This window comes from Platalea leucorodia (genome assembly GCF_965183815.1).
Source record: "Platalea leucorodia genome assembly, chromosome: 1".
Lineage (NCBI taxonomy): Eukaryota > Metazoa > Chordata > Aves > Pelecaniformes > Threskiornithidae > Platalea > Platalea leucorodia.
The window spans coordinates 136,770,258-136,786,955 of record NC_138823.1 but is presented as its reverse complement, the minus strand read 5'-3'; the positions used below and the strand labels follow the sequence as shown (position 1 = coordinate 136,786,955).

At 35.6% G+C, this 16,698-nt stretch overlaps 1 protein-coding gene across 1 annotated transcript in view; it reads right to left on the bottom strand.

Moving 5' to 3' along the window:
- DGKB (diacylglycerol kinase beta) overlaps positions 1-16,698 on the bottom strand; it is a gene marked incomplete at both ends in the record, with an annotated part of 334,114 nt that overhangs the window by 298,878 nt on the left and 18,538 nt on the right. Inside the window, 1 exon segment of the mRNA XM_082329956.1 lies at positions 1,444-1,520. Within this exon segment, the coding sequence (XP_082186082.1) occupies positions 1,444-1,520 (77 nt within the window).

Sequence of the window (16,698 nt, the reverse complement as noted above, 5' to 3'; positions counted from 1 at the left end):
AGAGCAGTTCTCCCAGGTGCCCATACTGATCACTTTTTGCCGTAACTTATCCTCCACGTACCCCCAAAATGGAGGAATGACTTTGTTAAAGAGAGTAATCTCTAAACTTTAAATACCGATTTGCTTATACATCAACATTGATAATTTGATAATGTGTTACCTACATGGCAACGTGTTATTTAAGTATGCATAGAATACACAATTATTTTATACTTTAAAAGTTTATACTTCACAAAATTGAAACCACTGCATGATGACTGAAAAGAGCAGAATTTAAAAAAAAAATCTGAATAATAAATTAAGACCATTTTACCACATACACTATGAACATGAAGAAAACTGCAGAAGTTAAAAGTAAAAAAAAGAGCAAGCACTGAGTTTGTAAATGAACAGTTCACGCTTTTCTTAAAAAAAGTGTCTACTTTCTAACAGGAATCAATTAAGGGAGATCCTACAGCCTATGTTACATTGCAGAATAAATTAGATGTTCACAGCATTGCAATCCTTTTATAATCTATGATTCTATTTAATTAAAATAATGCAGATTTAAGATGATCATTTACAAGACCAACTCATACTATTTTACTGAACTATGAAATATTTTCCTCAGAAACTAAAATGACCAATATTATGCTTTTCAAAGTGTCAAAGAATTTTTCAATACTTAATGAGTTATAACTACCCTACTTGACAATAATTCTTGTCTTTTACATCCTGAAATGTAAGATCAAATAATTTTTATAGTGGTTAGCACATTTTTCTATCCTGAATTCCACATAAAGCAAGCATAGTTAGAAACATTACTGAAACAGGTTTATATTTAGCTACATTTTGAATCACACTATTAGGATGTGCTAAGCAGATACAAACTGCAATTGAGGATAACAAAAGAAAACAATCATCTGGCTTTTTCTACCAGCCAAAACAGAATATTTTGTCTAGTAGTGAATCTGTAGTGACAATGCACACACACACTTTTTTTCAAGCTGAATCCTTGTTTCATAACATCAGAAAAAAATTCCCCCGTAATAATGGGGATCCCCCTACCAGAAACAACATAAGAGAAAAAGAATTTAAAAAGAAATCTCAACTGAACAGATTTTACTTTTCTATCTTTTGAAATTATGCTTAACATTTCCAGTCTTTAAAAAGAATTGGGAAGCATGTTAACGTTACCATAAGTCTGGGATTTTTTTTGTGTCTGTTTAAATCTTATAAAAGAAAATGTGGTTTTATGTAAATTATTAAGCAGGTCTGCCCAATGTGATGTTTATAAACTTTTAGTTCTTCAAAATATTCATTTTTTTGTTTTCCAAACAGTTTCAAATACCCCAAAGAGCTGATTTATAAATAATTTTCTATTTCAAATGCTTACATTTGCTACAACATTTGTAAATATTTTTCCCCACCATTTCTGACCATTGAAGAAAGAAGAAGAATTACCCCTTCAGGATTATATTTTGCTAACACACCACTGCCATGGAACTCTTCTAAGACATCCTTAATTTTCTTGGTGGAATCTGGATGAAGAATAAAGAGAGAGAAAATGAAAATACAGAAAACTGATTTACATACTATTAACTGTAATTAAAGAAACAACAATCAAACTGCTAATAGCTTTTCTCAATGCACATTAGTAATTTTCTCTAGCTGTATGAGAGCTGTGGGCACAAAGAAAATGAGAACATACTGTACCCTCTCACCAAATACTGTAAAAATCAGCGAGTAAACACAGAACACTCAGAAACAAACACTCCTTGACCCAATCCTTAACTATTGTTAAGTAGCATATTTCTGAAGGAGGTGTTTGCAAGGACTATTTCAAGTCACTTTTCTCGTCCTTGAAACTTGAGTCATCTACAGAACATGGTCATTCCCAACAGCGCTACTAAATCTCCTCTGGCATAGATGCCACTGAGTAAAGGAACTGTCAGAGGAGCCTGACAACATCAAGACAAAGGAGAAACTTGAAGAAAAAAAATATCTTTTTCTGCGGTCATGTCACAGAAAACAAACGTTGCTATCGAAATCTCCATTTTTGCAGACCTCTAAGATATCCTAACCACTGTCAGCTACGGTAACTTCAGGAATACCGTTGTCTAACAGACAACATATGTGCAAAATCCCTGCAGTTCAGAAGCACATAGGTCTAACCTTTCCAATTTGTTTTAATTGTCTCCTTGCAGAATAACAAAACAGTTATTTTAATAAGTAGCCACTATGTAAAACCCTTAAACTCAGATTCAGTTAGAATACATCACACACATAACCACCTTTTAAATACCTCAGCAATACAACAAAAATAACTGTAACTCAATTTTTTCTTTAAAATGCAGTAGTTGAGTGCATAATGGTCAAATGTGCATAATGGCCACAACACTGAAGTAAACCATGAACAAGTAATGAGTAGCAGATGTGTTACAGAAGAAAACAGGTGAACTTAATGGCTGCACATTTATTTCTACAACAAAACCTAGAAGGAAAGGAGCAAAGAGTGAACCAAGAACAGGACTATCACATGAGCAATTAGTTAGACACTTAAAATTACAAACATTAGGACCTAGTCTTACTGCTTGTTTAATTATATCAGCAAAATACAGCATTGTAATAGTTCTCAAAGGTTAAAGAAATTCAGCACCTTAAACCTGACTCTAAAAAAGTACATTTCGTAAATTATGTGACCTGGAAGGAGAAAATGTAGCAGCAAAAGATCTGAAAAATAGCTTTGTAATAGTTCATAACAGCTATAAACAGGATACACCAGTAAAATTCAGTTTTAAGAGGTGCTGGAGAAGTTTTTTTGCCCCCAACCCCCATACAAAGTTTAGATTGTAATAAGAATCGCTTTTTCCAATGTTTGTCATTTTATGACATTTTCTCAGATGAAACACCTGAGATTATGTGTGGCCTCAATATAACAGTTTATTTTCACTAATGGGATGTATGTCAATGTTACTGTCAACTGTAACTAATGGAGTTTAGCTGGTCTCATGCGCAGTCACAGCAAATACTTACTTGATAAAGTCATCTATAATCTTATTGCTGTCATTTGAAATACACCAAATAATTACAACTTTATGTGAAAAAGATATAAAATTATAAAAAGAATAAATATGTTAAGAAATTTTATTAAGAACTGTAATTAGAAGCTGATGGGTTAGATATTTTCTGATTAGGACATGTACACAGATTGATGACTGACAAAAATTTCTGGTTTACTTGTTCTCTATTATTTAAATATGCTTTTTAGTAGTCATATACAAGGTTACATACAAAATCATTGCATCTTATGATAATGAAGTCAATAATCATCACAGTGGCAGTGTGAGATGAGCAGATTGCATGACAGAGGTGATCGAACCTCATCCTAAAAAACGATTTTTCTGAACTTTGGAAGAAAGACGTTAAACACACATAAAATAGAAAGACAGCAAGGTCTCCTCATGCACCTTTTATTATCCAAAGAAAATAATAAGTAAATAAATAAGTAAAATAGAAATGGCCCACTTTCTAGCAATTTTAAAACAGTCTTGAGGTTTTCTCCCAGCAATGACCATGCTTCTTTCATTTCATATTTTGCCAGATAAATTCTATTCAACTTTAAATGAGTATTATGCCTATGCAACTGTAATTAAAACCAAAAACCTGTGTTATGTTACTTATTAAAAATAAATTCTTTGCTTTTAATTTTGTTCATATTCATCTTAGTCAAGTATCGTTAAAATAGAAGATATTCTCTCTTCTAGCAACAACACAACTATTCACCTTTTTTGTGCATGACCTTAAAGCAGTCACATCCAAAAAAGCATAGCTAATTCCATACTTGAAATAACTGTCAAGAAAAAAGGGTCTGTGGGTGTAAATTCTGCTTTGATTGTCCCAGCAAAACTCTTCAAGAGATTTCCACATTCTGGACAGGAGCTGTAGTTATTATCAGCACAATGACATACATTTCACAGCCAAGGCAGAACCATTTTTCACAATCTTTTGTTCACAGTCATTCAATCATTTTTTCAGTTCATTTGACAGTATCCAATCTAACACGAGCTGAGATCTTTTAAAATACTACGAAATGACATATCAATATTTTAAGTCAAATGCCAACTGACAATCTTCTGCATGCATACTCTTCCAACAGTGCCAACATTTCTCAGAAAAAGTAATTCTCCTTCCTCAGCCTCTAGAAGGCAAACTAGTATTAGGGACATGTTCCATCTTTAATAAGTTGACCTATAAGGATATGAAGAATAGGATAATTTTCAAGTTTCACTCTTATTTGAGGATCACATTCAAAAATAACAAAGAAAAAAAAAAAAAAAGAAATAAAAGAGGCATTGTCTTGGAAAGCTCTATGCCAATAAAAATGAGAAACTCCAATATGTTCTCAATTCTACTTTAAAAAAAAAAAACAAACCTCAAGTAAATTATTTGCATCAAAAATAGACAAAAATTTCCAGAAATGACACACAGAAGTAACGAGGAAGTTTTCCTAACTTTTTTCCCTACATTTCCTAATTAGGAAATAACAACAATGCTATTGGTTCCATGACATTTTGTTTAGTCTGATCCAAATCATCTAAATTCTCACTGGAAAATGGTGGTGTAAACACAAGCGTCAAACGAGAACCTGTGTTCTCACTGTTACCTCCAAGTACAGATGTTCTGCATAACTAAGCAACTTACCACTTTGTGAGCATCCCAGTAATTTCATAAGCACCACTTGTGTTAAAATACAAATACAGTCTTAAACTCCATTGGATAACTCTTTATCTGTTTTTTAAAATCAGGGACAAATTCCTTCTTTGTCTAAGTCTCTGTATTCCAAGCTCTCCTCAAGAGAGACAGTTTCTAAATATGTGTAGATATAGCACATAGCCTGTCACTGTAGTGCTTAAATCCCATCTTAGCTGGCACAGTATGAATTTCAGGTAGCTTTAAATATAAAGTTTGTTTCCATGAAACATATCTCTTCTTTTTGTTCTCACAATTTTATTATTTTTATTACCCACTAGCCCAGTGCTTTGGGCATTCACTCAAAATATGGAATACCTTCAATCCTCTCCTCTTCCTGAATGGATTTAAACCCTTACTGTTCAACCCGTCTTCTGTTGAAATTTGGATAGGATGCAGCAGTGTTCATTTAGCCAAGGGGATGGAAGGAGAAAAAGGGAAACTGTGGCCCAGGAATCAGAGCTTTCCTTGGATGAGGTGAGACGTGGTTTCCCACCTCATGCTCCAGTGAGTTTGGGGCAGAACAAACAGGCTATGCACGGTGTGGAAGACTGATAACTGAAAAACCATTACTAGTATACAGGAGAAAAGTAGCAGGATTCCACACAGTGCTGCAGAAATTTTATTTTAAAATAAAGACTCCAAAACAATAGATGTATAGATGAGATTTGGGCTAATGTTGTCTTGTTTCAGAATAAATTAAATAAACAATTAAAATCATGACACTAGATATAAGAAACCTGCATATGTAACAGTAAAAGCAAAGTGTCTGATTTTTCCTTAACTGTCTTTCAGTCCTAACAAAGATACTTTTTATAACTGAAGACAAATTTACATACTAAGTTCAAAACCGTTTAAGATTTAGCCCACATTAAAAATTATGATTCATTTTTTAAAGTGACTCAACTTTTGATGAGGAAGATTGAGCACTCAGTTGAGACTGGAATTTGGTGTACCATTTCTCCCATAATCAGAAAACACAAAACAGAAGGAAAGCTTGCCCAGATCACACACTCTGTCTACATTTTCTCCCCATCCTCCCAGAAAAATTCTTGAAAAGGATTTTTTCTTAAAGAAAAAAGAAAAAAAAGAAAAAAAAAAAAAAAAGACATACTTCTAAAAAAACTTACATAAAACTCTGGTTTACAACTTAAAGGGAAATAAGCACTAGAAAACAATGACTGGCTTATGAGTAATTCCCTTATAAATGCAGATATGTTTTTCAATCTCAAAAAAAATTCATAATAACCTACATACTTATTGGACCATAACTAATTTTAACACCCACAATAAAAAATAGAGTAATAACCACTTTCTACCTCTATTCCCCTTTTGTAAACTTTAAACAATATAAAAAAATATCACAGGCATCTAAAGTCATACCATGGTCAAGTTCAGAATTCATATATAGAAGTTGCAAAGGGATTTTCTATACATCTTATGACTGAGGAAAAAAGAGGTGCAACCTTCAATACACAGTTTTCTGCATGCCAACAAAGCCTAGCTGAAGGCTGTGCTTGATAGATAAGCCAATGAGAAGCATTAGGAAAAACCCAGCACTTAGTTGGCATCACAATTTTTATATGCGTTCTTATTCATCTATGGACTTTTCTTTCTTTTGTGAATGCAACCATACAAAAATGTGTGTGTATATATATAAATTTATACACACAGCTTTTTTTTCTTTTTGCATAGTTTATTTTATTCAGAGAACTGGATAATGGTTTTGCTCAATCTATAGCTATGGTTAATCTAAAGCTTTCCTGGTCTAGAAATACCAGTATCTTAAAAAGGCCAAGCCTGCCAACAAATCTGTATGCACTACCAAAGGGTAAAAACTGTTTACCTTCCAACAAAAAAGGTTGTTCCAGTAAAAACATGGTTTACCTAGTACGACTCAGTCTTGCAGCATGTCTGTGTTGGTAAGATATGCCTGATGGTTGACATTGAACCAGCAGAAGGTAGTAGCTTACATGTCCTGTGCTTCCCATACGTATGGCTGCAGGCTCTCTGGCAAAGTTCTTTCAATATAGGTCATGCCTCGGTTTTGGTTTGTGACTTATAAAAGGTGTGTTGATGCAAATTTCACAAAAGAAACAAATATTTAAAACCTTAAGTGAGATAAACACTCAATTTTGGTTTTCTTGTAATAAGAATTTAAAACCTATTGCCACCCTGAAAAGAGTGGCCAGGCTGGGAAGGCAATCACCTTCCAGTTGTCTAAAGGAGACCTCCCCTCACTAGTTGCTACCAATGGTTTGGGTAACACCCCTTAAACTGGAGAATTTGAGTGACAACACCCTCCAGCAATTCATATTCCCATTGAATTCTGTGACAAACAATTAGGAACAAGCTTCTTAAAAACACAGGCAGAATTGGATGATGCTGCCTAAATAAATACAGTGGCCAGTGACTTCTGCAACGGGAAATGGAGGAGGCAGAAGAGGCAGTTGAGGGAGGTGAGGAGAGAGGAGGACGACAACTTCCTCCTGATGCTGATGCCTGTTTTCCCTGCTGGGGTCCGGCACCACGAGCAGGAAGATGGATCCATTTTATCCACTGCCATGTACTAAATGATGCTTACACAGACACCCAAGGACTTCTTTGTGAAAAAGGCAATATTGACTGCTTGTGCCAGCACATCTTTAGTCCACATTAATAAAAAATGTCTACCGAATCCCACTTTCCTACAGCAGATGTTCAAATGAAAGTACACAGCAAACAACAGAGATTTGGGGGGGAGTAGGGGGAGGCTTAATTTTTGTCTGCTAGTGGGATAAGCTTTGAAAAGAAGAAATAAGTAGAGGACAAAAATGTACTCCAGGGCTTGAGAGGAACTGCAGGTAATTCCTGTGTGTACTTAAAAACATTTTGAGAAGAAAAGGAACTAAACATCTTTTACATTTTAAAATTACTACAGCTAACTTACCTAGCTTCTTTTGGATTCCTTTGTCTCCCAGCATTCAGAAAATTAAAGCTGAAACCGTCTGAAAGACCCTCAGAGCGCATCTCTGAGAGCAAGGATCAGGGTGTGAGGCGCTGTAATGGCTGGGGTGTCCCTGAGGCCGGGACCCCACGGCTCTCCCAGGGCAGCAGGGCCAGGCCTGGCAGCCAGGACCTGTCACACTCCCGCTGCTGGGAGCAGGGCAGCCCGGGGGGCAGCCCCAGCCCCAGGCATCGGGCATCTCCCTGGGGATGCGGCAAGCCCGAGGCTGTCGGCCCACGGGTGGGACCGACTCTGGGGAGCTGGAGACCAGCCCTGCTGCGGTGTTGCCAAGGCAGGGCTGGCAGGTCCCAGGAGGCTGGCATGGGGTCTTGTTGGGCCATAGACAGAGTCTGGGAGCCCTGGGGGAGGCCAGGCAGGGACACTCAGGCCTGGCAGTCTCCTTAGGGCCTGGAGGCAACATTCCCTCATCCTAAATTCATGAGGTGAGAAAACCATGATATTGCAAGTCATTCTTGTATTAACTCAGCTTCAAAATGCAGTATTTGTGCACGTAGTTAATATGCCATGCATCAGAAACAGCTTGCCCTGAGACCACTCCAGCCCTCAGATTCCATCACCCTGCTTGAGCCTGAAAACTAATACAAACCTTCAGCAAGTAACTTTCTGGCTCCTTCTTTCCCTTTTCTCATTTCCTGCTAATTTATAGCTGGTCACAGTATCTGATAGAGGCTGCCAGCTCATAACCTTTCCAGTTAGAATGATGATGAAACCACTGTCTATTAAATTAAGGAAGTAATGCTATTGACAACATATTTCACCCCAAAGACTAACTCTAAGCACTAACTTTCTAACAGCGAAGACTCAAATCAGTTTGGTTTGAAATTTAGCATGTATTATTTCTGATTTTAAGCAGAAATAGGGAAATGGTTTTATAAGTTTGAGAATGTTTGTACTGGTTTTGAAATCTACACTTTAAAAAATACAGTAGTTCATTTGTTTCTATTTTCCCCAGAATTATTCTTTATCATTTTTAATATGTATACTTTGATCTCATTACCTATTTAACCTAAACTTTAACTATGGCTTCAAAAAGTATTGAACAGGTTATATGAACATTCTTACAAACCTATGTACTTAAACACAGGTCTATAAAAAAAAGTAAATAATTTTTGCCGTTATTATAAAAACAAGTAGCTCAAAGAAGTGAAGTAAAAATGGCACAGGATTGCTCACATGTCTAAAATTAAATATTTTGCATGCTCTGTCAGAAATTAGAAATATTTTGAAACGTTCCAACTAACATGGAAGTAGATACCTATTAATATTTTATAGAAGCCCACAAAATAACAAAAATAAAAAAATGCTAAAAGTAAAATTAAGAAAGCATTACTATGTAACCTTTCCAAGCCTCTACAGATGGGCCTAAGATACTTTATTTCTACCTAACATGTTATTTTTATGCCTGATCTTTTTTCTACCAGTAAACTTTAGCTCCCCCATCTATTCCTTCAACATATACTTACTGAAAAGTAGTACACAAGTTTCTCATATTTCCACATATATCCCAAATATGAAATTGCCAAAGGGGTTAAGCAATAGCAAGGCATACAAAGATGTTAAAAACTTGTGGGTCTGAATTTGCATTACCACTTAAATTATCACACATCATATGAAATACAGTAACTGTGCAAAGTGAAACTGTGAAGTAGTTTAAGCTAACACATTTCACCTGTTCACCATGAGGGTGAGTCAAAATTGGCAACATATTTTACCAAGGTACCATGGTTTCTTTTGATTGCCTGCCTTTATTTTAAAGAGCTTGGGGGAAGCTCCTCTGGTGGTATAAGTTGCCCTGTGCAATTGGGGGTTTGTTTGCCTTCCCTTCTCCACCCATTTCTTTATGAGCAGGCTGCCTTAAAGCCCCTGTTTCATTGCAATACATAATTTCAAAGCTACATCTGGTTCTTCCATTCTTCCATGCAGCACGGACAATTCCTGAAATGGTTTTGTACTCTTCTTGAAGCAGGAAGATTTAATGGTTACTTCACACACACACGCCACTTTGCTTTATCACGTTTCTCACTTCCGAAGTATCACCTTCATTTTACTCTTCCTCTTACAAAGTTTTAAAGGTTTATATAGTGACAGTTCTTGACATCCTATGTACTGAAACTGTATTTCAGAGATGAAATGTTAGCTCTCTTGACATTGGAAGCAAAGCTTCTTCTGACTTTTACCTAAGGCAATTTTCTTAACATGCAATGATTTATTATCTTATGAATAAGGCAATATAAATGTTGAATCAAGGGATTATTTTTAAAACTAAAAATCCAACTCAGTTTGGTTTTATTTTTCTTATGGGTTTCTGATCCATTAAGACAGATCTATCTTCCACTTCAAGATATATTTACTATTGCAAAGAAATGTTATTTAAAAACAAAATCTGCACTTCCTGCTATCATGACTGTCTACTATCGTTTCTCTTGGAAGCAAAGGCTTTAAAGTCAAATACTTACCTAGACCATAAAACTAAAAGAATTAGCAACACAAGTACACGTTGCTCAGGATCTTGAGCTACAAATGATGAAGCTTCCTGCGCTTGCTGAGGATATGTACTAGTAATAAGCTGGTTTGCCCTTTGTCTGTTCTAAATATGATTCCTAAACTTTTGTTCTTCGTGATCACGTGCTCGGTATAGTAGTAAAGAGCAGCTGAAAAAGTGTTCACTAGAACCTGTTCTCCCCAGGACTCAGAGAAACAAGCCTTGACAACTCTATCAAAAGCTTTTCATATTTAGTGGCAATCAAAATTATCAAAAACTCTATCAAGTACTGTAGTACTTTTATTGTATACTGTTATTTTGGCACGCCCAAAATTCTTTGTTGTCTGACTAGATTTGTATGTGGAGACTCCACATGGTGTAGTTATATATACACTGTATACTTACATACAATGTTGCCAAGAATGTTGCCAAGCCCTTGCATTTTAGTTTATACATACATGCACATCTACATATATGTTCAATTTGGTGAATTCAGGTCAATTTTTACAATCAATAAGATATTACCTGATCTAACCTATCAAATCTCCATAAAAATTAGCTTAACGTGGCCATATACAGTCTGGGGAAGGGAAAGAGAAAAAGTCTCCTCTACATTCTATAATCTTTCAACCGCATAAGCAGATTTGATCGCTTGGGGCATTACACAATATTTCGTATTTGTTAAAATTGTGCTCCAGTTTACACAGTAAGAAATTGCCTGAAGGTTCATGACCCAATACTCCTGATTAAAAAAAAAAAAAAAAAAAAAAAAAAAAATCATTATTGCCTCTCCAATTTGCATTTCCTTGGTAGAGGGTTTTTAAGTTTGTGTGTGTTGAAACTGTTGACACTGCAACAGCAGTTCTAGTTTTCCACCGTTTCTCCTGAGAATCTTGCCATAATTCCATTTTGGATACAATATTTGAGTACTTACGGTATTACAGGTGTTGAACCTGTGGAAACACTAATATCATAGAAATTTTAAAGTTAGTCACTGAAAAAATAACAGCTGTGTTGTCCATAGGAATGAGCTGCTAGGAACGCATAGGAATGTCACAGCATCCCAACCACTGCTTCATTATAAAGCCACAGTCTCATGCAGAGATAGTTTCCATTGTGGTATTTACACATTCAGCTACCTTATAAGGCTACTGAAAAAGCATACTGCTAAACACATAGAGTTAAATAAAACTCAAAGAAAAAAGGCTACAGACTGAGCAGTAAAAATCAAAAGTCTCAATTCCAGTTCAAGACCTAACTTTTGGGATAATATTATTCTCCTAAAGCCTGGGAACTTGAAGTCTAATGAAATAAAGGACTGACAAGAGGCTACAAGTTTGTCTTAATTGTATATTAGAAAGACTGGGAGTTTTCCTATTTCCATTACTACAGCAAAATAACTCAGTATTTACATTATACCTTCACACATTAACTAAAGTTAATATATGTTCATTTACCTTAACAATTGTCATGGCAAACCTATTCTGAGAAGTCTGCTTTATGTCCATTGCTCTGAGAAACAAATATGTTTCAAGTTTCAAGTACTACTTCCATAAATCTTCTAGCGGTGGGGTTCAAAATTTAAAAATTCTATTTCCATCTAAGCCAGCTCTGTGTCCAAGTTCGGTACAGTTAAACAGGTCTTTTACAGCATTGCTATATCAAGTCCCTCTTTTGTCAGCAGTCAGTACTTTCTCCTATTAACTAACTGCTTTATTTCATTAATTTCTTAACAGACTTTATGGACAATATTGACCATAACAGACAATATTTGAGAAACAGAGAGTACAGGAGCGAGGTACTATGCATGGACATCAAGGAAAGGAAAGCTCATAAGATCAGTTTACACTCCTGGAGAGTTGTCTTCTACTGATCCTTGCTTGATACATCTCAAGTCCTTTCCCTTTCACTACAAATACATTAGACCTGAAGTCTATATCTGCCTTAGTTTGAAGGGATTTAATCTTCCACCTTTCCAATTTAATACCAAAGCTGGAACAGGACAATTTTTTGCTCATTCCAGGACTCTAAGCAGATAGCAAGCAAGAATAAACCTTATAATATAGTCCATTGATAAAAGCAGCATTAAACACTACTACCAGGACTATTCGTGACGTTATCCAATGACATTTTAATGTTAAAAAAAAACAGTCCTCGGAGAGGGACACTCCAAGGAAGACTGCATTTTCATGGAAACTTACCTGGCAAGGTAATAACATTATGTAGATAAGTAGCTCCCTCAAGCAAGTCTACAGAGCTCTCTAATGATCCTAAACAATATCTGCTTAACTATATAATTTAAGGAGTTTAATACATTTGGGTTAGTTGCCCTCTACAGGTGTAGAAGTCAAAGTTCATTTGCTCTCTTAAGCTTTATTTCTTTCTCCATTATCACTTTCTGGAATTCCCTATTCAGCTAATAAAACAAACAAAAAAGAATATATAAATTCTCAGCCATCTTTGTTCTAGTCCCTCAGAAATATCTTTAACCCTGAAGTTTTCCATCAGTTTTATCCCATCAATCTGTTCTTCATTTATATTTTCCCACCACTTACTGAATTTTTCTCCAATCTTATTCCCCAGGATAGATGTTTGCTCTTTTGTGTGCTACCACCAATTAATAGTTTTTGTGTGATGGATACAGTAGTACACAGGTATCTGTGTTTTAAAACTTGTCTGTCCAGCCCTACAAGCTTACCTCCTTGTCTTTGAAAGAATCAAATGTTTTGTTTTAGGGAAATGCAAAATGGATTACTTTTAGCAAATCTGAGTCATAGGGAAGACAGACCTTTATTCAAAGGGAATTGTCTTGAGAAAGGAATGAGAAGTACTACAGATCTAGACTCATTTTTTGCCTTAAAACACTGACCATAGAATCAAAGAATCATTTAGGTTGGAAAAGACCTTTAAGATCATCAAGTCCAACCATGATGATGGACTGTTGGATAAGTATACTAGAATGAATGAACAAAGATGTAACTGTGAAGGTATCATGTGAAAAGGATGGAAGGCAAGTGACTCCTACTTACTAAACAAGTTCAGTCACTGAGTGTACAGAAAAAAAGATACACGCGATGGACGTCATGAAACAAATCTACCACCCAGCAAACTAAAAACACCATCAAATAAACTGGGAAAAATGCAGCTTATACTACAAATGCATATAACTTAACTGAGTAAAGGGTAAAACAAAGTACTATGAAATCTGCATATGTACATAGTAAGAGTGCTTCTTACCTACAAGAATACCAACAACTATGCCAAATAAGATAAAGAACTTGTTAAGTAAGTACAAAATTTTCAGAGTTATATTGTATTAACTTGGGGTTTATTCCTGATAATTATTGAGGTTGCTATAATGATGAATGCAAGATTTCAGGACTTTTGCCATGGCTTAGTAGGATGGGAATGTTTAAAATAAAACATGGCACTGTCTGCCTTTCCTTTAACAACACGGCACAGCAGATTCCATTTACAGCGGGTAACTGTTGCTATAAACATCCTTGAACCAGTTACCTTAGAGACTTTACTAGAGGTATACCGAATACACCAGTACCAGCATCTTCTTCCATTACCCTTTCCAGTTCTCAAAAAAAAACTATATTAAGCTTAGTAGAATATCATCCTTTTACGGTTCAAATGACAGTGTAAGTCAAATCAAGTCTTTTTCCACCTTTGAATTTTTCAGAATAAGGTCTTAAAAACAATGACTGAAAAACTTTGGTGACAACAACAGACAAACAACAGGATCTTTCATAAGAATACATTGCTGCTGCCTAATTTCCACACCTATTAATCATCTGGCTTTCTCACCTCAGTGAAGTCTAAGCAGATCTTTCTAAATGAACTGGAAAGTTCTTTTTTTTCCTTCATCCTACAGGTCATTACCAAATATACAGAAAACGTCTCTACCAAGGGAAGGTTTTTTCTATGTTGAAGTCAAAAGTTGCAACTGTGGCTCCTTTATTCATAACCAAATGACTGGGCATAGAGATAAAAGTACAGTTGCATCAGCACAGACCTCAGTTTCACAGATTTGGAAAGTATATTGACTTTCTGTGTCAAAAATTTACTCCTGAGATACCAAAAGTAGCTAAATAAGCCAGTTCCTTTAAAGCTGTGTGAGACATAATCACAATTTGACTGTCACATGAGCATACTCTGCGTTACTTTTTCTTCTGCTTATTTAAATCATCAACCTTTTAGTATCCTTCTCTATAAAAACGTGCAGCCCTATGATAGATCTATTATAAAATGGCACAATACATATAGACAGACCTTAAAGAACATATACTATACTGATTTATTCCATGTAAAAGACCATTACAGGTTAGTACCCACTATAGACAGTTCCTGTAAGTACAATACTGACTAAATCACTGATTTTTATAAAGTATTTTTGTCCTCTACCTGTCATTATGGTCAGAACATCTTTTAGCAATTTCTGGCAAGTTCACCAAGAATTTCCCACCAAAATTTGTTTCCAAATCACAAATGAGTTCCCTATCTTTGGTTAGGTCTTTCTGTAAATCATCCCTGCCACAAGCTCTGTCAACAATCAATAACCTTTGGAGCAAGAATCATTTACCTTGGCAATCCATAATATTACAGCTTAGGGAAAAAACCTGGGATAAACAAATCAATTTACTGAAACATCTTTTCTGTCACCTATGCTTCAAACTCCAAAGATATGCTGCTAAGCTGAACTCAATGTATATTTAGAACAAAAAGATAAATGTCTATTTACTGTAAGCTTAATATAAACTTAACACAAGCTTATTGAAATGTTTTATGAACATGCAGCCCTAAAATACAGGTATTACAAGAACATTAAGTTACCTAACCTAGTAGCAAAACACCAGTAATATGACACTGGCATTCATCAACTTAATGTTGCCACAGACAAAAGGCAACATAGCGGTAATGAACTAACAACACTCCCAGGTCCCAGGATTCAGATTTATATCCCTTCCTAATCCATTCACTTCTATCTCAGTATGCTCACACAGGACAGGTTTGTTTATTTAATTTTATATTGTTCAGTTAGGAAGATTAACAATGATACTATCCAGAGCATCCAAGATAACGATAATTTCAGCAAAGATGATCTGACGGAGCAAAAGCAAGCAGAAAAGACATGAGAAGGAAAAAAGGGTGAAGAGTTAATCACCAAAAAGGATAAAAGGAACAAGAGAAGATAAAGAAAAGATGGGGAGAAGGAAAGCTAGAAAGAGGCAGAGGAGACTTCAAAAATAGCAAGACAAAACAGAAGAGGAAAGAAGACTTGATCAGAATCATAGAGTCATGGCATGGTTTGGGTTGGAACGGACCTTAAAGATCATCTGGTTCCAACCCCCCTGCCAGGGGCAGGGACCCCTTCTTCTGATCTTCTTCCCTTCTTTCACCTTTCTCTTCCTTTGCTCCTTCATACTTTTTTTTCCCAAGTTGTAACTAATGTATCTTAAAAAGAAAAAGCTCTTAGAAATGCTATATCACTTACAAAGACTTTAAAGAATCTGAAAGTATGATCTCATCATTTTCCAAGTTTCCAGAGACCTTAACTTTCTGATGCTCTAAAAGGATTACTTCCTTTTCAGAATACAGATACTCCATCAAACGCTCTCTACATGAGAAAAAAAAAAAAAACCCAAAACATTACGAGTTAATATTAGAGTATTCAGAAATAGGAAATTATAGTCACAAGCAGAACCTTAACTTTTCCCAAATTTTTGTATTCATCATTAACTTGCAGCTGAACATTCCCAATGTTCCATAAGATCGATTATTAAAAGTATATAAATGTAGTAATATGTTAATAAAATAGTTTCACTTACGCAAAGAAAAAGAGGCAAGAGGATGATTAGAAATAAATTCACCTAAAAACCTGGGGAACAGACTAGGTGAGAGGCAGCTACATTCTAATTCCATTGGAGTTACATTCCAAGTAAATGGAAGAGCAATCCATCTGTGAACTTTTTGACTCAACTGCTTGTGATCAGGCTTATTAGGCATAGCTTGCCTTGGTTCAGGAAAAGTTGAGGAAAACGAAAGTTGGTTGATTCAGTGCAAGACATCAGAGAGCACAAAGAAAAGAAAAACAGAACTAGATTTCAGGGACTTCAGAGCTTTCTCAAAGGAGGGTAAAGGAAATGTTCTAGACTCCTCCCTTGCTTTTCAAGCTGGGCTCTTCTTTTCCTGTCTTACATCCTGTTTCAGAGTTAGAAAAAGCAAAACATTTGAATACCTCTGTCGTAAAAACACTGCTCTAGAACATTGTAAACCAAGGAATCTGTTCCTGAAAAAAGACATTGGAAGTCCTGGAGCCTGCCAGGCATGCAGTAAGTGCAATACACAGCAGACAATATCTTATGAAAAGATCCAAGACATTTCATCCCAAGGAAAGATAAACTCTAATGTCTATGGCGATAAGCTGAGCAGCATGGTTTTCCTTAAGCAATGGTACCATGCTTTATTAGAG